This window comes from Andrena cerasifolii, chromosome 16 (assembly GCF_050908995.1).
Source record: "Andrena cerasifolii isolate SP2316 chromosome 16, iyAndCera1_principal, whole genome shotgun sequence".
Classification (NCBI taxonomy): Eukaryota; Metazoa; Arthropoda; class Insecta; order Hymenoptera; family Andrenidae; genus Andrena; species Andrena cerasifolii.
In genome coordinates this window covers 6,989,273-7,014,603 of record NC_135133.1, presented here as the reverse complement: position 1 = coordinate 7,014,603, position 25,331 = coordinate 6,989,273, and the positions used below count along the sequence as shown (strand labels likewise).

General features: G+C 48.5%; 1 protein-coding gene across 3 annotated transcripts; it reads left to right on the top strand.

Moving 5' to 3' along the window:
* Window positions 1-445: 445 nt before the first annotated feature.
* Snrk (SNF related kinase) lies at window positions 446-25,331 on the top strand. Of its 3 annotated transcripts, none has more exons than XM_076829825.1 (8): window positions 446-1,438; window positions 12,227-12,430; window positions 14,198-14,350; window positions 15,534-15,780; window positions 16,898-17,213; window positions 17,843-17,971; window positions 18,316-18,421; window positions 18,547-25,331. In XM_076829825.1, exons 2-8 carry the CDS (start codon window positions 12,236-12,238, stop codon window positions 20,596-20,598), a joined length of 3,198 nt encoding a protein of 1,065 aa, XP_076685940.1. In that variant the 5' UTR covers window positions 446-1,438; window positions 12,227-12,235; the 3' UTR covers window positions 20,599-25,331. The 3 variants fall into 3 exon arrangements, with proteins under 3 accessions (XP_076685940.1, XP_076685938.1, XP_076685937.1); XM_076829823.1 differs by having other exon boundaries at window positions 447-782; window positions 16,862-17,213; XM_076829822.1 differs by having other exon boundaries at window positions 447-1,438; window positions 16,862-17,213.

The following is a 25,331-nucleotide window of genomic DNA, read 5'->3' as shown; positions in this document are numbered from 1 at the left end:
ATGAAGAATATTAATAATTCACATATACAGCATCCCAAATGATGTATTTTAATCTACATTATCAACTCGATTCATCCCCGCAGCCGTTTATTAACCATTCAACCGTAGTTCACCGAAAAAGAGTCTCCGAATCGACTTACCACCGAGATGGAACCCCCAAATCAAGCTTCCTACCGAAGATGATCTCCCGACTTGATTTCGCAGATAGAAGGAACCCCAGAATCAACCTTCGTACCGAAAAGGAGCCCCCGAATCAAATTTTCTATCCAAGAAGAGCTCTTAAATCGACTTCCCACCGAAAAGGAGTCCCCAAATCGACTTCCCACCGAAGAGAATCCCCCGAATCGACATCCCACGATTTCGAATTTTCGCGCCAGCCAGATAGCGCCAGTAGTCCCCTCCACGCGGCACCAGGTGGCGCTAGCATGCCCGTGCAGACGCGACGGCAGTCGCTGGCCGCTCGTGCTCCGCCGCGTACGTTTTCTCAGCTTTCCCGTGTCACGGTGTCGCGAGCGCGTCTGTCCGTGGACGCTCGCGGTGTCCGTCAGTTTTATCTAATCGCTCGGAGAAAATTCAATTCCGCGAGTGTGCGGGCGAGCACCGGTCGCGAGTGAACGGTCGGGCGTGCGTGGCGTGCGCGAGAGATCGAAACGGTCGGCCCCCGGTTGGCCGGGTGGAACGAGGAAGAGGCGATTGGCAAAAGAGGTGTGCGACGTCGTCGGACAGAGACAGAGCGAACAGCGGGGAAACGAGGGAGCAGGCCGGGGCGAGACGGAGACGAGGTGAACGGCAGAGGCGAGAGAAAGAGAGAGAGAGAGAGAGAGAGCGAGCAAGGCTTAGAAGTGTGTCGGGGGCAGTTGGCGGAGGAAGGAGCAGGCAAATCTTCCTTTTCCTCTGGCTCTGGATCGAAGGGGCGGAGGGGTGGCCACGGGGCGGGTTGGGGTGGCGAGACGAGAGAAACAGAGAATTGGACGGCTCGAAAAGGGACGAGGTGATCCAGCGACCAAGGGTGTACGGGCTACGGGCCCCGTGTTCCGCGTCGTGTCATCGCCGAAGAAGAGAGCCAACCGTGTCGGGCGAACGGCGGTGCGGGAAAGAGACAGTGCCAGTGCCGTGTAAACACACGTCCCATTGCCCGTGAGTGCGTGCGCGCGAGTGGCAATCAGCGGCGACTTAACGTCGTCCTCGTCGTGCACGCCCGACGCGAGTGTGCTCCCCGTGGCTGCACATTCCGCGGCAAGGAACGTAGACGACGCGACGTTGGCTCAAAGGGGCGAGCCTTCCGCGAGAGATCGGCCGAGCAACGGTCTCAGGTGCCGTGTATCAATCGTCGCGGCGTCCGGGCACGCGTGCATGAACCTCCGTCACAAATGACAGTCCGTCGGACGGGAGGCCAAATCAGCTGCTGGCTGGATTCCTCTGTCTAGCGGGCAAAACGGTACGTGAAACATTATTCGAACGGTACATTTAGTGGACTCTCCTGTAAAAATGGCTCCTCGCGCCTCTTCTCTTTTCTACATCGTTCTACTCCCACTCCGCCGTTCCTCCGGCGTTGCGGTACTCGTCGTACCGGAAGTCGACGCTGCGCTTTTCTCTTCCCCTTTTCTACACAGCCGATCTCGTTCGTTTCCTGTTCCTTGTTCTTCAGCTGGCGAACTGTGTCACTGGAATTCAGCCTCGCGCTAACCCGCCGCGCGCAATTGTCAAGTATCGAGTGGCGATAGCGATCGGTGCCCGACACTTACGCCTTTCCGTTTATAAACATTCGCGACCTACACTGCACGTGATGTAGCGCGTTGCTCGCCCGCGACAAACGCGAATGACAGCCGGCCACTGACGGCAAACCCGTTACGCGTTTTCAGAAATATCCTCGCCGATGCTTCCCGTAACACCGTTTCCGCCATATTTACTTCTCTCGCGGGTACATAACCTGACTTGCGACCTTGAAACGCGAACGTCTGTCGGATAGGCGTCCCGACGCGGATCGTTTTCTGCGAAATGTGCGTTTTGCGCGCAAGGTGCACACTTTCAACACACGAGCGCTGGAAAGTTTTAAAGAATCGTTGGGTGTGCTACAATTCTTTCAGACACCACAGTGCCTCCGTCTTTTTTTTCTTAATAAAGCGACCGGTTTGCAACGTCTCCCGGAAGCTAGCACGGGGGTAGGAGCAGCAGCGTGTCGGGAAACGCATGCCCAACCTCTTTTTCGTTCCTCTCGAACATTACGCGGTGCGTTTTATTTCGAATTCTGGCGCTAAGTTATTAGCGGAGTAACGTACGATTGTTAGCAGTGGGTATTAGCGATATGGCGTACCTCGATTCAGGTTTTCTCGTTCGATTTCACATCGATTTACGTGGCAGTTTCTTTGCCATTTAAAAATAGTGTCTTACAAAATATACCGTGGTATGAAAGGTATCTTGCAAATGATACGCTATATTTTATTCGCGCTCAGTTAGGTACGTTAAATAATACCTACATCTGGCTTAGAGGCTATTTTCGCTTCATCTCCGGTGCCATTAGATATTCGAAGCGCTTGGAAATCGAGAACAAGAATGCCCACTCGGTACCATCTCTGTTGGAATATAATGTTTATTTATTCAAGAAAATAAAAGTTACACGGTCGAACGAAATAATAATAATAAGAACTGTATAAAACTTAAACTAAAAGTAATAGAAAGAATACTGTCTTTAGCGCGATACAAGTTATCCGTTCGGAGGGTTTTCTCGGACCGAGAAGCGCAGGGGTCGAGAAGACCGTTTTCCCCTCTTTTGGGTCTCCTGTAGCGAAAGAAAGGAAACTCATAAATTACCGGGTCCTTAAAGTCCCTGACACTCTAACTCTAGGAACAGTCTATCGTTGTACACATTCCAACAATCTCTCACAAAATACTTTCGATTGCGCCACATACGTCTCCGCTTCTCAAACTCCGCACGAAACCTCCCATCGACTATCCACGCTCTCTCTTATATGTACACAAAATAACGTCCCAAACAGCATTCGCATCTACGTACCATTCGCTGGGCAGCTCGGTATCGAAAAGCCGCGTGTCCACGGACACTTCTTAACGACCGTCTCCGCGGAAGAAGAAAAGAAAGCGGGGAGAGGACAGCAGCCTGGATGGCCCCCGGTATTTCGATTGCCGGGTTAACGAACCGGTCGGTGAAATGTTAATGCCTCGTTACGTCACGTTCGTTTACCGTCACCGGAGAAAGGGGTCAAAGGAGACGGAAGGAACGGGAGGAGGAAAACTGTGCGATACGACTAAAAATGGCGTGGCACTGTGCACCATCGGTCTCTCACGGATACGGATTACAGAGTCCACGCTTCGATCGTTCCTCTTTCTCCCTCCCACCCCTTCCCTCCGATCCGCGTCTTCCTCTCGCTGGAATACCGTGGAGTGCACGCATGCACTTCGTCGCACGACGAGGAACGTGTTCTAATCGCTCCTAATTGTTGCAGCCGCGCGGACGGAACAGTATCGTTTCAGCCGCTGCGGTTTCGCAGGCTCCTCTCTCGAGGAATCCCGATAACTGTACGCCGACGAGCGCTACCTGTTACGCAGCCCCGCCGCTCAGTTTACATTGCGCATTACCATGGGTTATCGCCTCGCGAATCGGCCCACAGTGGAGGCCTCCCGCGATTTTTTCCCCGCGATCGTGGAGTACCGTTCCGACAACGGGAGCACAGTGAAATCTCCGTGCCATCTTCCTCCATCGCAGCGATGAGCGACCCGCGGGCCGCATTTGTAAAATTGTAAATCTATGCCAGAAATAACAGACTCACCCCATAAATTCAAATCATCGCGATCGACGGTGTATAGCTTGACGAAAGAGTCGATTTATTGAAGCCTCCGCGTAATCCGGCCTAGCTATAACACGATATGAAAGTTTAAGAGTACCCGCATTCCTGAAGCCTAACAAGAAACAATTTAGAAAGCTTTTCTGCCCGGAGTAAACGCATTCAGAGTTTACTAGTCCAAGTGGAACCGTTCGCGAAACTGTTTCAAACACCGCGCCACGGATGTACGACGAAGAAACAGTCGGCCCGGTGCGTACGCTCGTGAAAACCGTGGACCGCGCTAGGTCCTTGCATCAGGGACGAACAGTGGCGGGCTTGTTCGAGACAATGCTCGCGCATCGTCGCTGGAAACACTTTTCCGCGCGCGACAAGAGGTTGCATAGATGATACAGGCGGTCGTTATCTCCGACGCGATTAGCAATCGGTGATAAAAGCTAGGATCGGGGAAAAACTCGTGGCTTTCGCGTGCGTGGTTCTGCGTCTAAATTAATTCGCTGCAGCCAGTGGAAGTAGGCAGCGCATTATTCATTACGCTTATTTACCGCCTGCGCGCGGCGCGCGCGAGTCGTTGGCATTTCGCGAGGCTCGTAGAGATGTCGGAGATGAAATTCGCGGGGAAAAGGGGCGGCTTTGGTTCGACGAGCGCTCGTTGCATTCGTCGACGACCTTTTCCGTTTTAATGCCAACAGGCTCCATCAGCGGCTCGTCTCTTTATTCCCTCGCGGAATTACGGGTTAATGAAATTTTTGTCCCCCCGCCCGTCTGCTCCATTTCTGGCTGATCGAGAGATCTGGAAATCAATTACCCGCACCGCGGCGCTAAATCCGATCCTCTCTCGGTTAAACTGGGCCACCCGAGTAAAATGGCACTGGCTTCCTTTAACCTATAAAGAAGTATAAAAAGCCTCTGGTGGTAGGCTTCTGTGCTTCTTCATTTGAATATAACTGGAAGGCAGTCGGAATCATTGGTACTTGGGGCGAACCTCGATTTTTCACCCGTTTATTTTAGAGTATAGGTATTATTGCAATTCTGCTTAAGGTGTTTCGCAAGCAAGAAGAAAGAAATAATATTAACCCTTCACTGGTATACTGGGGTCGCTCGTGACCCCAAGCACCCAAAGTTCGATGTACAATTTTCAGTTGTCTAAGTTGGTAAACTGAATTTCTAATTAATTTTATAATGATAGTTTAACTTTCTACGCTTCTATTATTTTATACATTACCTAAGATGAAAATATTCGTAGTGGTTGCTCTAGTGTCGACTTTACAAATTTCTGTGCCCTTTTTTATTTGGGGTCTGCCACGACCCCGGTATACCAGTCACGTTTGCCAAAAACAGTATACCAGTTAAGGGTTAAAGCAATCCCCTTAGCTGTGCACATGCGACTGGAACGTGTCGAAACATCATTTTTTCTATCGTGTCTTCAGTTCACGCGGAATAACGGCTCGGTAGCGTTTCAAATATCACAGGTACAGCTAATGTCCGGTATTAGGTGGTATACGGTGCACAGTAGATGGAAACCCGCTTTTTTTTAGTGGTCAAAAGTGGATTTTTCAAGTTTAATATTTTGAAATAAAATTTCTTATAAAGTCGCAACCCTTGGAAGCTTCAAAATGCAAAATATTTTTCATTTCGGATGATTCTGTGATGAGATACAGCGTTCTGAAGACAAAATCATAAAGTTCAAAGTGATTTTATACATGTTAGCAGATGTATTTTAAGTATTAAGTTCCAAGTTGTAAATTCTAAGTAGTTTTTAATCCCTGTATAAACAATGCAAGATTTACAGTAATTGAAACCCTTTCAGCAGGTTTTTAAAAAAATGTTTGAAAGTGTTAGACGTCTAACTTATTTCATATGAAAGCTTAGTTAGACAATTATAAAGGAGAAAATACAAATTTCAGATGGAACTGGGTACTTACCTGCAACTTTTAAATTTATTCAGATTCCATAAAATAGATAATCGAGGTGGGTACTGTAGCGTTCAGGACGCGGTTAAAATAATTATATTTTATATTTTTTATGCGCGAATATATATTTTGTTATTTATCATATTTTAGTTACATTGGTTACATTAACTATATTTTTATTGAAAAAAGTCGCTGCGACAGAATCTTTTGAATTTTGGCCACAAAAAGCGGGTGTTCAGCCCACTGTGCTTTGTTAAGAGAACTCCCCCCTATGTAACCGTTATACGATGGTAGTACAGAAGTGGTTTAATTCTCGAATCAGGGAAATTCTGGAATAATTGTTCTCCAGAAAGCTATTATATTTTCACTGGAACAAGTGCGTTGACGTTCTCCATTGTAAGCCCCGATTGCCTGCATATCTAACGATAATATTCTCCGCCGTCGCGTTTGCAAAGAGTCAGCACCTAATCCTCAAGTATTCACAACAGAAATCCGTAGGAAACCAATGAGGATCATCCTAAAAAATCCACTGCAATAATTTCGCGAGCGCCGCTAAAGCACACTATTCCGTTGTGTTGCGAAGTGGTCAGCCCCCAGCGCCGTGTCCTTGCGGTGAAATTGACTACGCACCCTAATTGAATTACTTTAGATAATCCCGCGTGTGATTCCGTTCGCGTGGTCGGATTAGGCATCTCGGTTACCGCGCGCCGAATCCAATTTACCCGCGCTCGCGATTATCTGTTTTCAGCGCGTGTCAGCATGTCGCGACGGTTACGAACCCTGGCCGCGTCCTAAATAATGGTAACTCCGCTCATCCCTCCGCAAACGCGACGCTATTGCCAATCGAATCGAATCGCTGCGCCTCTGTGAAGCGAGTGGAACTCGGTCGCGGGTGCCCCTTTTTTCCATCGACGCTCTACCGATACGCGGCCGGTCCGGCCAGATAAACTGGTCGTAAGTTCGACGAGGAATGCGAGCATCCGCGTGCGCACGCGAGCTCCTCGCGCTTCCTCCGATGTTATGCAACGCCGCTGCGCATCGATCAAATAGTTTCCACTTAGCGACGCGTGTCGCTTCGCCCATGGTGTTCGCCGCCGGGGGAGGGGAAGGACCGTGAAAAGTTTGATCTCCTGGTTGATAGGCGACTCCCGGAGTCGGCTCGTTATTCCAGGCGCGTATGCAACGGAACCAGGTCAACGGGCGGGCGACGAGGGCGCGTCACGTGCAGGTGGGATGCTGACGACTAGGGGACGGTAAATTGTTATCGGCAAAATGTCAAGACCAATCAGTCGCGGCGAGAGATTCGGACGAATAGACGTATTGTAGGCTTCCCGTACCCGACGATCCACGGCGGAACGCTTTCGGCGTTTGCTTTTCCGCGCAGCATCCGCGCCCGCCGCGCGTCACGTTCTTACGACGTTGTATTTAATTCGCTATTAACTTCTGCAAGTTCATGTGACTCGGACTTATGGATTGGCAGATGATTAGGGATCAGGATATGCTAGCTAAGCTTTTTATTCAGGGTAACGTTACGTGTATGTATATGTGAGTAGTGTTAATTGCGGATGAACCAGTGTGCCTGGTTAACAACGGGTGCCAATACGGATGTTAGTTTTAGGCTTGGAACTTAATTATACGATAAATGTAGTTGTGTGTCACTGTGGGTTCGCCTGAACTGGAAATTCAAATGTTGTCAGTCAGGAGGCCGAGAATAGGCGAATATTTGTGAATTTTTTTATGCATTTAAAAGAGTAATATTTAAAGAACGTTTGGTAATTTTTTGGACAAAAATATTTACATTTATAATAAAATTACAACCGACATCCAAGAAGCCTTTTTAAAAAGGCCTCCTTGTCAGGAGGTATAATCTATTGATTGAAAAGAAGTCCAAAGTACTGACATAGAAACATTTACATATCGATGGCTTAGTGCACAAATATTCTGTGTTGACTTTTGTGAAATTTGAGTCTTTATATACAACAGGTAGTTCTTGACTGTTTCTTTGAGCTGTATAAAAATCACATTTTCATCTACTTCGTTTTGTCAAAAATAATATTTGTATGCCCTCGAATCTTATGCTTACCATTTCTATACCATTGCACGGTTAAACATGTTAATACTAAATGAGGTGGAAGCGAATGCACGCTAAATATGCGAGTGATGCAATCAATGTTTCCAGTACTGTAGATGTAACGAAGGAGAAGATTATAGCTTCACGTTCGTAATGTTTTATTAAGTAATTTTTTCATGGTACAGAATTCGATGTAGATCGATGTAAATCATCGTATCTATCATTACGGATCTAGTAGGCTATATACTCGTCGTGATGGATAGGAAAAATTCGATTAAGGAATTAATTAATGGGCCATAAGGTAGCCATCAAGCACAAGTGGGCCAATGAGGCCGTCAAGAGACTGACATTATACTTTTCAACGTAATTCCTTCGTGAAACTTACTTTACAAACTAAAACTACCAGTCTTCTATCAGTCTTCCCCATAATTCAGACTTCCTTATCACTTTCCTTGCGCATCAGCAAAATGTTCTGGGTTAGCCCCAAAAACGAACATATGCTCCTGCATGTCCAGTAACGAGGTCATCTACTGCACGCATTGATTCTCCTTATAATCACCAGCTGTCACGTGAATACTTAAGAGCAATGACTTATGTCACAACTTTTCCGCAATTACACATTCACACTACTGGCGCGATAAAAAGCAATAGTTTATCGTTACGTTAAAGGAAACCGTGTTGCAGGAACTATGCCTCCGATTTCCACGCGCAAAAATACCAAGGGGAGGTTCGATATCTCGAATATCCTGCCGTCGATAATGGTGTATCACGCCGACGGATACATTTGATCAATCTCAAAGCAGGCGATAGCCGTAAAAAAAAACCCTTTTCCGCGTACCGAGCATTTTAATCGGGACGCACGTCGTTCGCCTGGCCGGTTGTATCTGCCAGGGTGGTAGAAATACACATCGTGACAGAGCAACTCGACCAAAAATAATGGTCGACTAACTTTGTAACCTAGACTAGCCTCGAGAGTAGACCGTCGACTGACTCCATGTCCGCTTTTCTTAGAACCGGCACTTTTGTCTGCTGCCCGGCTGATCGAACAATACCGAGCTTTCTGGCACACGTTCGCCCGCCACGTGCAGCGCACGCATTTTCCAACTTTCGAGCAAGCATTCGCATAGGGCGTCGATAATGACCGATTCTTATTAACCAGACAGAACGACTTGCAGTAGTGAAAATGTTTATCGCCTCACTCGAACATTAAACACATCACTTATACCTGCATACCTCTTTCATTATTAGTACTATGAAAATATTATCGCAAAATTTATTTATTGCAAAAATGTGTAGCTCGCTATCTTAGCCAAAATAAGTGGGCTATCGATCATATTGCTATGAAAATTCCTCGGCGCTGCGTAAATTTCAAAGTGATGCACTGAATATTTCCCGTAGCTACCGGAAGCGGGGGTGGCTTTGTGACTAATCGGGTTTGTCTCAAACTATTGCATTGCTTCGGGATTATAATGCATAGTTTTCGCGTGATATTTCTGATTTTCACAAAGCTATCATCCCCGCTTACGGTCCTATAACTCGCCACGAAAGTTGAATAACTACAGCCCCATAAAGAAATTAAAGCACAGATCTGCATCGTACTTAACCCTTAACTGGTATACTGTTTTTGGCAAACGTGACTGGTACACTGGGGTCGTGGCAGACCCCAGATAAAAAAGGGCACAGAAATTTGTAAAGTCGACACTAGAGCAACCACTACGAATATTTTCTTCTTAGGTAATGTAGAAAATAATAGAAGCGTAGAAAGTTAAACTATTACTATAAAATTAATTAGAAATTCAGTTTACCAACTTAGACAACCGAAAATTGTATATGGAACTTTGGGTGCTTGGGGTGACGAGCGACCCCAGGATACCAGTTAAGGGTTAACATTTACGCCGGACAAAGCCAGTGACTGTCTTCCTGCTCCTGGAACGACCCCGGCAAAAGCTGGTTTACGCCATTATTCAGCGCGCGAGTAAACAAGCTTGTTAAATCTCAAATCGATGGACGAGAAGCGGGGAGAAACAAATTCACTTGTTACACGTACTGTCCGGCGTTACGTAAGTGCGGCAAGGATTACGGAACCGTATCGCTGCGTTACGAAAGCACGCCGCGATGCACGTCCCCGTGAACTCGAATAAGTTTCGTTGATCGGCCGAGGAATTCGATTGGTCGTGAAAATTCTCAACGAGTCCCGCGTCTAATTTTAAATGCCTCCGCGCCCGCGTTGGGGTGGGCGCGTCTTATTCACGCCTTTGTCCGTTCCTTTCATACTTCCGTGCACTTCAAAGAAATGTATTTTCGCATCCGTTCCGTTAACGTTGACACGTCGCTTTGCACACACGCCTCGTTCTGACTAGCCTCCGGTCCGCGTGCCGTCTTCAGTTTGACGCGCGTGCACGTAAAGTGTGACGTACAGAAATTGCGCTCCCTAGCCGGGGCCTGAAAAGAAGCCGGAACTCGGCGTGACGCGTGTCCAGCTGACGAGAGACACTCGCGATATAAGGGATCCTCCCTCCTCGGCTCTCTCTCTCTCGCTGCGAGGGCATTTCGGCCCCTGAAATTTTACAGGTCAGTTATTTTTACGACGCTGTTTTACAAAGCGCTGCTCTCGCGTTTGCCTTACGATCGCGCCCCCGTTCACTTCGAGCGCTCTGCACGGAACTTCCGTTAGAAATGGATATCACGTCCGCGTCCCTTGCGCTGGCCTCGCCTCCGCAAAATAAGTGATTCGCCCTTTCTTCTGCTTCCTCTTTCGCGGAATCGATGAACAGAGTCGGAATGAATTTTTTCTGATTTAATTAGTCGATCATTCGCAGCCGAGCATGGGTGGTTGCGCTCGAGATACATAGGAGGTACGTAGTTCAGAGTTGAGAGTACACAGGCTGCCGCCGCTTTGTCTCCGTGTTAATATTATAGTAGATCGATCAACAAATTGCGCTACTAGTGTACCGTTTATTTTTACCACGGATTACGATTATATTGATTTCTCGTTGCGCTGAATGGGGGACGTTAATAGCCAGCTAAGAATAGCTTTATTGAGACGCGAGGATATTACGGTGTAACCAAATTCATGATTCTTTTTTTATACACACGCAACCTTGTGCATCCGTGCTTTCTCTTTCAATATTTAGATCGCATGCATTCCTAAGTTTCAGGGACTGCTATGATCCTTTATGCACTATACCTACTCGTAGCCATCCAGTTGAACTTAAGCCGCTATCGTTTACCACAAACCGATTCGGCGTTAGATCGTAATGGGGCTGAAACTTCCACCGACGAACCACGCTATCTATCATCCTCTAAACTAAAACAACCATCGACTTGGAATCGCAAATTACAATCGGTACGTGACCGCCTTTCATCGACTTCTTCTCACACTCGCGCTGCAACCTTTTAACGATCAATCGTCCATGGATCGGCGGCTCGCTTGATCGTTACTTCTCGTTAATAATGATCAGGTTGACCCTGTTTCCTCGCGTGACGGGCGCCTCGCGCCGGAAAAGCTTTCGAACAGCGCCGATCGATCCTAAAACTCCGCTTTCGGTCTCCCGGAACTGAGCGGCGCCGGAAGCAATCGGCCCGTTTACCCTTATACGAGGAGACGTGGCAGAGCTCGTCAAAGGAACGCGCCGTGCAACGGAAAAGTGAGAGTACACGGGACTACCTTGAGCCTGATCGCGCGTCCGGTGGGCGTAGAAAATTATTTTCTATATAAGGCGGACAATCGGTCCGTTGTTGCTCGCGGATCCGATGCTCGCGCGGCAGCGTGCAGCACGTGGGTCTACGTTGTTAGCACGGTCGCGGCTGTAAATTGTCTTACTAATGATTTTTGCGACTCCTGCCACGCCGTGCATATTTGGCTTGAGTTCTAAGAGGAGGTGCCACCTTCGTCGCGTGAAAGTTACATCCTTTCAAGATAAAAAAATTTATTTTCAACAATATCACAGCGATAGAGCCGCTACGCGTTTCTTTTCCTTTTATGTTAATATAAATAAGTACATATGAAGTTTACGATTGCTTGAAAATATCTTTAGCTTCAGACACTTTTGTAACCAAATTTTTCTTTAAACACTCACCATTTCCATAAATGAACATTCTTGTTTCCTTACTCGAGGAAACGCTCGAATATTAAATGCCATTAATCAGGTTCTGATTGAGTTCATTGTTTAAAAGAAAACGACAAGCTAAATCACACTATGATGCAATCACATTCCTCTTGTATTCCCTCGGAACTTACTTTTTCATCCATCGATCCAACAGCAATCCTCTGCGTTTCCTTGCCAAGAGTGGCACGCGTGCCAAAGCCAACAAAGAGGTCCTTGTGCGAAAGGAGACCGCTTTGGCGGCTTGGTGCAAGCTTCTGAACGCTTTCCAAACGGCAGAGACCCGAGGCGTTGCCCGCGAAGCCACCCACTGACTCCCCGGTTGTTTGCTCGTTTCAGCGGCACGAGATGCATCGTCGCGTGGGATACAGCAACTACGATGGCAAGATCGCCGGCCTCTACGACCTGGAGGAGACGCTCGGCCGCGGTCACTTCGCCGTGGTGAAGCTGGCGCGGCATGTTTTCACCGGCGAGAAGGTCGCAGTGAAGGTCATCGACAAGAGCAAGCTCGACGAGGTCTCGAGAGCGCACCTCTTTCAGGAGGTGAGGGAGAGCAGAGAAAAGCCTAGACGTTCTTTCATACGCGTCAGAGCCACACCGTCCGCGTCGATACGAGCGGGCGACGGCTCCCCCGACGATCGCGTATCCCTCTCCTCTTTGTTCCTGTCCCCTCCTCTCCAAGGCACCGCGTGAATGAGAACGCGCGGCATAAAGGAGGCCGAGGAGGAAATCGAAATGCAGGCTAATTTCTTCCTTCCTTCCGTTTCGCTCATCCAATGCCTCGCTCGGCGGAGTAGAATGTTGCAGCTGGTGCTGCTCAACGCTTCTGCGCCTTTGGAAGACACTTTGATAAGCGTGGATCGAAGGTAGCTCCATTGGGGGTCTGAGAAAGAAATCGCACCGGGTTAATTTAACCCTTAACTGGTATCCTGGGGTCAGTCGTGACCCCAAGCACGCAAGGTTCGCTGCAAAATATTTGGTTGTATAAGTTTGTAAACTGAATTTCTAATTAATTTCATCATAATAGTTTAACTTTCTACGTATCTATTATTTTATACATTACCTACGAACAAAATAGGTATTCGTAGAGGTTCATCTAGTGTCGACTTTACAAATTTCTGTGTCCTTTTTTATTTGGGGTCTGCCACGACCCCAGGATAACAGTTACGTTTGAAAAAACAGTATACCAGTTAAGGGTTAACAGCAGATGTAGGTACGTGTCGTTAGAAGTCGTCGGTGCATTCTCAGACCCCGGATGGAAACGGCGGGCAACTTTTTAACACCCGGTGTTTTACCAGATATGTAACCCCTGTTTCCCTTATTAGTTGAGGAGTAACTGCGAGGTTTCTATCGGGTTGTGACATACGAAACGGTCGGTCGTAGGTAGTAATATTCTACTTGCCCACCGCGTAGCTTTCCATATCAGATCAAAGACCAACCAGGGTTCCCTCGTTCATTGGACGCGAACATTTTCCAATTAGCTGCGAAGAACGCCTTCCTAGGAAAATGATCTGTGAAAGGAATTCAGAGTACTCACACTGTCTCGTTCAATTCCAGAACGTTTTGTTAAGCTGCAAATCCACGAGGGGCAAAAAATATCGTGTCTCACTCCAAGACTTTAATCTCACGAGATCATTATTTCAGTAATTTATTATTTTTTTTTAATTATTTTATCATTAGTTTTATTATTTCCATTATTTACATCTAATTGTTGCTGAGATGCAAATCCACGAGGGGCAAAAAATATCGTGTCTCACTCCAAGACTTTAATCTCACGAGACCATTGTTTCAGTAATTTATTATTTTTTTTTTAAATTATTTTATCATTAGTTTTACTATTTCCATTATTTACGTCTAATTGTTGCCGAGATTTAGAATCTCATCGTGGACTCGCACCTTCGCGATCTAGAAACTGTCCGTTTCGTGTCCTGCAACACAATGCACCGCGGTGTTTTGAAATCATCCAATTGGCCAACGTCTGAATAACTCTCGCCTATGGAGAGGAGTTTGATGGCTCCAGCGGCTTCCTACGTACCAGCCGTGATTTTCATCATTCCGCGACGCACACGCACGTACGGTGCGTTAAATACTAACGAGCGGATTGCGTAAGATCCGTTTGGACGCCATCGCGGGCGTTGGGAAGAGATCTACGGGACGATCCGCTTCGAACTTGTAGATCTCGTTAAGGTCAACGAGATAATGGCGCGACGAGGGGGGAAGGCGAAAGGGTCGTTGACCAGATCGCGCTAGGGGGAAAGCATCGGACGAGCGTCTCTGTTACCCCTCGCCCTCTTTCTTTCTCCCCGGCAGGTGAGATGCATGAAGCTGGTGCAGCATCCGAACGTGGTCAGGCTCTACGAGGTGATAGACACCCAGACGAAGCTCTACCTGATCCTGGAACTGGGCGATGGCGGCGATCTCTACGATTATATCATGCGACACGACAGCGGCCTCAGCGAAGAGGTATAGTTTCAACGGGGGGTAGTTTCCAACGCGAGAACCTAACGACCCACTGGGGGCAAATCCAGTCGTTTAAGCGCGCCGCTGCAGAAATTCGCGCGGATGCTCGTATACACGGCTTTATTGATACTTTCGGCTCCGACGAAACAGCGAGCCAAGTAATCGGGGAACACGTCGTTCTGCTAACCCTTTGCCCTAATAGAACGAGTATAATAACTGACTTCACTGCATTTCTGCTGTTTACTTAGTACTAATTTAGTGGGAATTAGATTGTAGGGGAGAGGTGCTATAAAAGGGGCGATTTTATTTAGCGTCCAGTTCTGATAATATCACCATAGATATTTAAAACGCAAGTCCATTAATAGCAAGCATGTTTATTGGTCTTCAATGAAAGCAAATATAGCAAACTCTGTTTAAATAAGTCGAAAATGTCCCTTTCACGATGAGGGAGTCTTAAATGGGACATCGGGCGTCGTGAAAGGGACGCGTTAATGAAAATAAACAAAGTCAGAAGAAAAATGAGATTAATTATTAAAGTATCATTAATAACTTCTTACGTTAGTTGGAACTAGTTAAGTAGAAGAGAGTCGGTGGCGAATAGTGAACTATTTCCGACGGTGTGAAGTTAGTTTAATCTTTAATTAGAGCTTGAAACTGCTTATGAGTAATATAGTTCTTCGAGTGGGAAGAAGAAAGCTTGGGAATTTCTGCCGAAGCCTCGAGTATTTTGAAGGAAAACTCGGGTTTTCAGTCTCAGTCACGTATGTAGTTTCCAAGTGTTTTCTAAGTGGTTTGTTGTCTAGGTACAGAGACACTTCAGGGTTACAATTTCTCAGGCGATGGGCACTTGAACGGTGTGGTGCCCGCGGAGGAACCTGCTGTTTACATATTCATATGAATCATTATCGCCGGGTTTCTAGCACTGATATATCACCCACATCGCTGTCACAGAGATAAACATAATCTTCTATTCCATTTAACTCGGTCACGGAACTGAGTCGTGGTACGAATCTTCGGATATCGCAATAGGTCACGTGTCTAACAAGTGCCGCGAGTCGTTAGTTCGCAAAGGGTTAAACAGATTCCTCTGGCTCGAAACAGACTCGACCACTGTCTCTCGTCGAGAATGCCAAGGGCGAGCAACCCTCTGCCGCAGGCTCACCGATACCCTTTTGATCGACCGCAGGTGGCCAGAACGTACTTCCGGCAGATAGTCAGAGCCATATCATATTGCCATCGATTGCACGTGGTGCACAGGGACCTGAAGCCCGAGAACGTGGTCTTCTTCGAGAAACTCGGCACTGTGAAGCTCACCGACTTCGGGTTCAGCAACAGATTCTGCCCCGGCCAGAAGCTTGAGACTTCCTGCGGATCTCTAGCTTATTCGGCACCGGAAATTCTGCTGGGAGACAGCTACGATGCTCCTGCCGTTGGTAAGGAAAAGCTAATATTTATTGCAGACGTAGGTATGATATCCATAAGACTGCTCTGGTTAAGTTGTTATTCTAGGTTAAAACGCGCTTTTTTTTACACGATCTTTGGTATTCTCCTTTGTGCAGAATCTGTATAATTGTTTCGTGAAACTTTGGTTCATAGGTATATTTATCCATGTTTCAGTAATGTTTACAAATTTTTGTAGAGAGAAAGAATTCAAATTTCTGGCAATGCAAGCATTTGAACGCATTCGTTAACAAAAAAGTCTTCCCATGGTTCTGTTCAGGTGAAATAAAAAATCGATTTAAAAAAAGGCGGCACTTTGAAGTTCGACTATCGGTTATTACATGTTCTTCAGACTGAAACACTGAGAAAAAGAACATTATTATGAATTAATTTTGGTACGGACGATAAAGACGCGTGCAGTGAAGACGCATGCACGGCAAATCTGGAATGAATCAGTCAAGTACTTAGGTCTTAAGATAGATATTATGGCAACCATTTAGAAAATAAGGTTTTGAGAAAAACGCGTTTAAAGTTTTGCATATCACTCGTCGCGGCACGCGTCGTCGCGTCGTTCAAACACCAATAACCATTTTAATTTTAAACATTCAGATATAGAGCTTTGCACATACATTTTTGCAACGATATTCTTGAAGAAAATTTACAAAAAGTCAATTTCGAATTAGAATACCGCTTTAAAAGAGCAAATTAAGTATAAGAGGTGGATGTACTGCAGATTTAATACAGTGACATTTATAGTTAATAAGTATGATATATTAATCGATTCTCGAATCACTAATGAGTTCCAGCACAGGCAGTAGAAATATGTAGTTTAATATTTATGAAAAAGAATAGCTATTTTTGTAGCTTGAGTGTGCAGCTGTAGCTTTTGATGGGTGAACTATTTTATAAAATGTAATCATATAGGCGCCTATATATAATCGAAGCCTCGACTAATGGGACAGAGTTAAAATGTTGCATAGCTTCTATTCTATCAGTTGCGCGACAAGTCTAGTACCCCGCCAGTTCAGGATGAGTTTCATATCCCGTAGTTAGGACCTCCATCTGTGTTTCCAGATGTCTGGTCACTGGGGGTAATTTTGTACATGTTAGTGTGTGGCCAAGCGCCATTCCAAGAGGCGAACGACAGCGAAACCCTCACGATGATCATGGACTGCAAGTACTCGATCCCGCCGCATGTTTCGGAGGGTTGCAAGCGCCTGATCGCTAAAATGCTCGTCAGAGAGCCAGAGGGCAGAGCGAGGCTCGAAGAAATAGCGGCGGATTCGTGGCTGGCGATTGGGTCGGACAGCGATTTTGTGGAAACGTTGCCTCTTGTGTCCAGGCAGCAGGTATCTGACGATCACCACAATCATATAATCACTAAGATGGTTAACGGTAACATTGCCACCAAAGAAGAGATATTGGAGTAAGTAGCGGCTTTTTAATAGGTTGTAACAGATGAAATCTGGTCACCTTTTCCTCTTCGAGCTACTTGATAGTTGGATCGTAGCATCATTGCTGGCCAGTTACAGGGTTCTGAATTTCATCTGTATTGAATTTCGGGACACCCATCCCACTGTCTTCGAAAGAATTTTCTTTGGGCAGAGTAATTTGTTCGGGAGCTAAATTGGGCCTCGATATAGAGAACGTGATTCAGCCGCCGATGGTAGATTGAATACGTGGTAGACAGCTTAGTCACCGATATCAAATCTGACTTTCCAGTGAAATCCTCGAAACTTTCGTGACCTGTGTTCTTCCAGTTAATACTGTTTAAGACTTCCAGGAGTGAGTATATAGTTCTGCAACTAGTTTCGTCAGGGATCCGAGGATCCATGCTACAGCACAGGGTGCCGTATGACGTCCTCGAATCCCTGATGAAGTTTAACTTTGAAAAGAACATGATTCACGTGAAAGCCTTGAACGGAATTGGCTGTTCCCTTGCCGAACGCAAATAAATACGTCAGAGATCTGGCAGACATTTCATGTGTTACAACCCAGCGATTGTTCCGCGATTCTGCAGTGCGTTCGTAATATGTTCGTTGAATCTGCTCGCAGCGCCCTCGACAAGAACGAGTACAATCACATAACGGCGACGTATTTCTTGTTAGCCGAAAGGAAATTGCGTGCTCATCGTCAGGAGCAGGTGCAGAAGACTCGGCCGGAGATCCTTGAAGTCTCGCCTAGGTATGCGCGCCAGTGACTCGTGATAAAGGGGAGCGATGATTGCGTGCAGGGCGTTCACGTTATTAGTACTCGGCGTTTCTCTTACAAACAACAAAAGAGGGGAGGGGTTTCATTGTTCGGAAGAAGCGCGGGTTAAATTAAAAAGCAATCGCAAGAGCTGGCCAGTGGCCACGTATTGAAAACTTGATATCTGAAAATCTGTTGCAGAGAGCGATCGATGTAGGTGAATGAAACTTCTCCCTCCTCCATTTATTTCATTCATCCCACGGCTCGCGATAAAATCGCGCGGTACTAATAACGCGAGCACCTGGTACACACAGATCGTAACCGTTGGTTATTTTCAGCCGGCAGGGCGATGCGGCAGCGAACTTGCGTGCCGACCAAAATTCATTGACCACCGTCAACCAATCGCTGTTGAGCGTGCCACGGACGCCGGGCGACGTGCCGCAGGTACGTGTCACGTGACTCCTTTTCCAGTAATGGCTACTGGCATGTACAGAGCTATTAGGTAACGATGCAGCGGTAGCAATGAGCCAGTGAGGAGGGTAGAAAGATGCCTTATGTTCCCGTTGCAGAGCGTTCGGACGCGGAAGTGCAGCATCGTCCAGGAGGAGGAGGACGAGGACGACGTGTCCTCTTGCTCGGGCCGGGACGATCGCGGCAGCAACTCCGCGCTAAACTCGTTCAATCGGCGCGGATCACGCTCGGAGGGGAAGCTCTCGCACATCCTGCAGGAGAGGCTGCCCCAGCTGCCGGAGAAGCCGATCCTGAAACCCCTCTCGACGCAGAGGAGCTCGCAGAAGGACGGCAACGTGGTGCAGATCATCGGCGACGGGGATGAGAGGCTCAAGTCGGATTCGTTGAGCGTGATCGGTAACGAGCCTCAAGCGAGTAACCCGCTCGCGGAGCAAGTACCAGCAGCGACGAATCTCGACGTGACGTGTCAGGAGAACCTGAAGAATCGCCTGGGGGACGCGTCGTCGCCGGGATGGGCGAGGAAGGTGACGGCCATGGAGAACAGGCCGAAGTCGGTAACGGAGTGTCTGAACTTGGTGGGGCCTGTGCCAGCGAACAAGTGGATGATGGGGGCTCACCGATCGCCCGCCACGTCTCTGGACTCGTGCCTGTCGTCAGCCACGCTGGAACCGTATGTCGCGAGCACGACGACCACCACGACCATCTTGACGGAGTCTTCCACGGTATCGATCCCCCTTCACCCTGTGGGCGTACTGAGCGATAACGAGCTCTCGATGACGCCCAAGTACAAGACGATGCCGTCCCCTGGGAGCGCAGGCTCTGCTTCGTCACCCCAGCTGACACTGAACGAGATCCTGGAGGACGGGGACACGGTACCCGTCTCGACTACGGAGGGCGGCAACTCTAAGTACCGCGTGGTGAGGAGGGCGGGCTACCAGCAGCGGAGGAGCAAGTTCCACAAGGCGCGCACCACGTCCTGCTCCAGCTCCGACGCCAGCGACGATGACAGCGAGAGCAGGAAGAAGCGGGCCCATAAACTAGGCGCCTCAACGGGCAAGCCTCTGCCTCCGAGGCGCGACAGCCACGATGATTCCAGCGATTCTCAGGATCCCGGAGGGAGCGGCGGGGGTGGGGGAGGCGTGGGTAACGGGGAGCACACGACGGAGACGCCGTCGAACGAGACGAATCGAAACGACAGCGGGAACAGCACCGGCACTACCACCACGACCACCACCACGACTACCAGCGGTAGGCATCGAAGCACGGAGAATCAGGTGATATTCGGCAGAAGGCATCGCGCTGGTAGGAGAAGAGCTGGCGAGACACGGCTGCGCGAGAGCCAGTCGTTGAATCGCATCACCGAGGTGCAGGAAGCCGAGGCGCCCTCGTCGTGCCACAATCACGTGTCGCGGAACTCGGCTGTTCTGGGGGTCCAAAGCATATCCTCGTCGTCGTCGTCGTCCGTGTCGCAGGGCAGCACCGGCTCGCACAGCAGCGTCCCCCAGCCGACGTCACAGACGTCCGCCACGGTGCAGAAGGCCAAGGGCTTCGGGGCTAGACTGCTGCAGAGCTGGTCCCTCAGCTCCGCCAAGTTGTCGCAGTCCTCGAACAGGCAGAACAACTGCAGCACGAACGGGAGGTACAACAAGCAGGAGGCGCAGCGGGACACGTGCCAGCGGATCGAGATCTGCCGCGACGACAGGGATCTGAATGGTAGCGCGATCAATCAGATGCCGTCCAACGACAAAGAGAACAGGAACACCGGGATGAACAGGAACGACTGTAAGAACAGGAAGATACGGCTGCTGAGCCGCTACTTCGCCGTGCACAAGAAGCTCTGCGTCCCCCTGCCGGGCATCTTCGGCAAGGGGCGGCTGTACAAGGCTCGGTCCTGCGGCAGCATCACGCGCGATCGCGTCAGCCCACCGTCCCCAAAGTCCATGCTGTTCTGCAGCGCGGCGGACGACAAGTGGCGGGAGCGTCGCCAGTGGTGCGACGCGAAGCACCGGGGCAGCGACGGGGACATCAACCAGAACCTGGGCCTGCCTCACCTGGTCCAGGACAACGTGGTGGGGAAGGGGTGCACCGCGCTGCCCACCGTCTGCCACATTCACCTGGGCGACGCGTCTAAGTGTTGCAGCCTTTGTTGATGAAGCTGCCGCCACGGGGATAGATCGATGCACAAACGATGAAAGATGACGCGAGCGCGCCCGCGCGTCGTGCCTCGACCCATCCACACAGACCACACACAAAGCATACGTATACACATGCAACACACACGCCTCGTGCAGACCGACGAGTTCCTTTCTGCGACGGATGGCGATTACCGCTGAATGGAGCTGAGAACGCGGAGACGGGACGCGTGGTTATCACGAAGTGCAATCTATTTTATAATAACAACAGAGCGGGGCCGTTGCGTAAACGGGTCGGAATGATCGCGAACGGCGGGCGACGCTCGTGCACGCGCAACGCCGCAGCCACGCGACCATGCAGCGACTCGTCGGGCGTCGAGCGCGTCCGACGGATTATCCGAGCGCGATCTTTACCGATCGCGGGTAATCGTGTGTAATCGTTAACCACGACCCCGGAGCGATTAAGCGGCGTGCGTCAATGGTCGATGTATTCTGAACCGATCGCGTCATGTGTCCTCCACCCCCGCCCCCTCCTGCCCCGAATGATGCGTCGTGTCACGGAGGGAGAACGCGCATCGATCGATCGGTCCGCTTTGCGGGAAGTGTATCTAGTCCGTGTGAACAAACCTATATTAAATATTGCAGAGTTTATTATTATTATTATTATTAATATTATTATTAACTAAGATTAATATTATATTGTCTTTATTTTAAACGTATAACGTGGATATCGACGCGAATCAAGCGCAGTTTCGTGGACATTGAAATCTCACAACCTTGGAGGGTCTTCCCCCTGCTGTGACATTTATTGTTTATCTGTCTGTCCTCGATTCAACCCTCCCCTTACTCAAATTCGCGACTGTCGTACCGTCGCCCTACGAAGCGGCGTCTATTTTCCTCCTGGACACTGTGCGCGGCTCGCTCGAGACGCGAGCGGAATTTGCGCGGTTCCGCGAGTTACACGAGCAATCGTCGAGTTCGTACAGCGACGATTCGATCGGGCGCACCTGTGGATCGTCCCCATGGAAACGTCGCCAGCGGTGGTACACCTGTGGAATCATGGCGAGGAAGAAGAGGGAAGGGAGGCCTCCAATCGACGGTGCATCGTGTTTGCACGTGGGAAGAAGGGAGGGTGAATCGTATTGTCTGCGGAGATGATGAGGAGATTTTAGGAACTTTACAAAATCCCATCTGCTGTGCACATGAACATTGGAGTAAGAGAATCTTGGATAGCGTGACCTCAGTAAGGTTGGAGGACGTCGACAGATCTACAGTTTGCATATAATGTATCCGCAACAGGGAGAGGAAACGATAATTGACTTTCTCCTAGGAAGAGATCAAAGGGGTCCCAAATTCGTCCCCATTGAACGTGAACAGGAAGGAAAGTTGAACACCGCAATTTTCTAGAAGAAGACCAGCCGAAGGCCCCCGAGGACCTATAATTTTTACCAATTTAGAAGAGGAAGAGACCTTCAACTACAATCTCCTAGCAAAGAAGCACAAGGTCCAGAGCACCCTTAACTTCCATTGTACCTGCAAACACGAGAAGTAGAGGCCGAAGAGAACAGAATACCCTGGAAGTACAGCAGAAGGCTCTCCAGGAGGCCCGCAAACTGTTACCTACCGGACCTGTAAGATATCAAATTATAACTGTCTAGAGGAAGATCACAAGGTCCCAGGAGTCCAGCCGACGTTGCTCCCGACGCCCGATGCCGGGTATCGCCGAAGCGTACAATTGGCATGTCTACGTCCGCTTGCAAGCTGAGCGCGCGACTCGTTCCTCGTCGTCATCGTTTTCATTCAACGGACAGCCCGTCATCGTCATTGCTGCGTGCTCGCGTCGCGCAGGGAAACACGCGATTTCATTAAGTGAACGTGGCGTGGTCGCGACTGTGAAAGTCGAGCACGATACCGGAAACGGACGTTATCCATGACAACTCTCGAACACACTTTCCTGTTGCATCGATCGACGAAGGCGTCGAGGACTCGATCGTAACGCGTCGTGGAGAGTCCCCAGGATCCCGAAGCTCGTCTGCATCGAAGCTCGAATGCGGGTCATTCGGCAGAGCTCTCGCCGAGCCCAAGGGATTAGGTTTTTTCACCCTCCTTTTTATATGTACACCACACGACGAATTAGGGATCGAAGGCCAAAACCTCGATTGATTGGCTCTGTTAGTATGTATCGCTGCTGAAGCTAAATGTTGCTATCTGATTTTGATCGTGGGATTTGGGCTGAGTTTTAATTAAACGCGTTCAAGAGATAATTGCGGAATATGAAGTTGTCTGAAGTGCGTACTGTTCGGGGTTTACGGGTATCTTGTTCCTTTGGAAGAGATTTTGGTTGTTTGCTAGCATTGCAGTTGGTGTTATTGGGATTCTGAGGACGTAGTAATGCTAGGTAATTCAGTATTATTATTTCATCGATTGGGTAATCGTCTGTGGCTTGTTGTTAAAGCTGCGCAGATAAAAGGGCCAGAGAAGGCTAAAGTGGATTACTAAACCCTAAATCCAGGGCAGAGTTTGGGATGTTGAAGTTATAGGGCTGGCGGGGTTCACCCTATATTTTCCAGGTAGGGGGAATATCCTTTGATATTCAAAGTGACGTCCCACTTCTATTCGTAATATGAGAAACGGGTCAGACTCCTCCTTTGTGATTTTACAATGAGGTAAAGGGCTACTAGAGTGTCTATCCTTTTTCTATGCTACGCGAATTTGAATAGGGTCTAGATCTTCTTCGTGAGCACGATAGGCAGCTAATGGGCCACTTTTAGTACAAAATTTGTGGTAGTACACTAGCCAGATCCAATTTAAATATTAATACGCCCCGTGTACTAAGTAGTATGGCTATTCTTTGGTTCTATATATATACTATTTACAGTAAGATGTATCGATAAACAAAGATATTGAAATGCATTGGTATCACTGCCCCCTCAGAGTCGTCCTAAAGATGCGATGCTAACAAAACATGAAAAATTACTTGCAACAAGACAGTTTACATGGACTCCTCGAAGAGTACCACCCACTAGATCCTAAAGCCTCGTTCACATTAGTCTAGTCAAGCTACTTGACTTCAAGAAACTTGAAACTACTTTACCAATGTGAACCTGTTTTTCACTTGGCAGGAAATATCCTTTCAAGTTTCGAGCAAAGCAGAGATTCTTTCGACTTCACTCGCCTTGAAACAAAACTTGATTAATGTGACCGTGGTCTTAGTTACGAATCTAAGGCTCGGTAAAATAAAATCCACAGCTGACTGCAATCTTTGCATCCATTTTAACAGTCAAACTTTACAGCAACATTCAGCCCTCTTTGTCGTACAAGAAGAAGAACACTCAGTCGTGGTTTCAGCCTTCAGATTCCCAAGAATTCCTCGCCGAAGCCGATATTTCGTGTCCCTTGAGTAGCCCGAGAGCCGTTTGTACGTACCAAGCGTAATTGTAATGTGTACCGAGCCACACGTTTATAGCGTAATACAACAATTTATTTATTATACATCCTGCGAAGAGACGATCCCCCTCAATCGTCACTGCCGACGATCGTCGATCCCCCATTCTCTTTTTAACTTCACATCCCCCCCCCCTCATTGCGTTTAGCCCCGGGACGAATCGTTTGTTTCCACGACGAAGACTGACCGCAAATTGTACAATATAACTTATTCGAACGATTGGATGCCTTGCGTCGCCGCGACTACCCGGCGTGACCAGGAATGATTTGTACCCTCGAGTTACACTCGCGATCTCTCCGCCAGTCACATCGGCTCTAATCTCTATGATAATAAGCGCGATGCCGATTCCGACGCGTTCGCCGCTCGACGAGCGTTTTCGAGCACCGACGTGTCCCCCGACCAAGGCGCGACCGGGCATTAATGCTTCCGTTTCACAGAGCTCCGAAGCGAGGGGGAAATAGAGAGCCAAACCCATGACCCGCGAATCTCGCTGCTCGTAGCTGAAACCGCGTGGAACCAGCGACGCGCCTCGTTACCGGGCATTAACGAACCCAATGTGAATTCATGCTTGACCAACGACACTTTCCCTTCGGAGATTAGACGCGCTCGCCACTTTCTACGCGATTAGACGTGCGTTACAGAAAGCGAAACAGCGTTCGAATGTATGCCCGCAGCCGCGAAAGATCTAGCGAAGCTAGCCTTGCGAAGTGGCGCGCCACCGTGCCCCACCCAAATCTGTCTATGGTAAATGAAGAGATATTTTCGTGTTGTAAGCGAGTCCGGCAGTTAATCCCGCGTGTTCCCCGTGCGCTCGGATACCCGAGGATCGGGTCGAAGGGTTCGCGCCGTTTCACCCGCTAAAACTCACGTTCGCTAGTCCCGTCGAAGTTGCCCGTAATTGGCAACGCCTACAACGCATAGTACAATGTTTCCCCGAGGTAATTTTTGTATGAGTGAATCTTTTTTCCACCGAACGGGCGCGACGATGTTACCGCGCATCCGTTCAATCGCGACCCATTCCCTGTGCCCCTCCGCCAACCCCCGCCCCATGTCTCGGTCTTTGAATGGAAAGGATTAAGGGTGAAACGAAATATACAATACGTACGACGAAATGTCCGCTTTAGATTTCGTAAATGTCGAAGCCCAACTTAACTGCCAGCTGAGTGTATAACAAAAGATCCACCCTTGTGCACCGGCGATCGAGGAATCCGTTGCAACGAGCGTCTACCGCCGGTTGCACGTGATCACATTCATGCAATAACTGTGTGCCCGAATCGAATAAACGAAGAAAAAAAAGTAACGAACA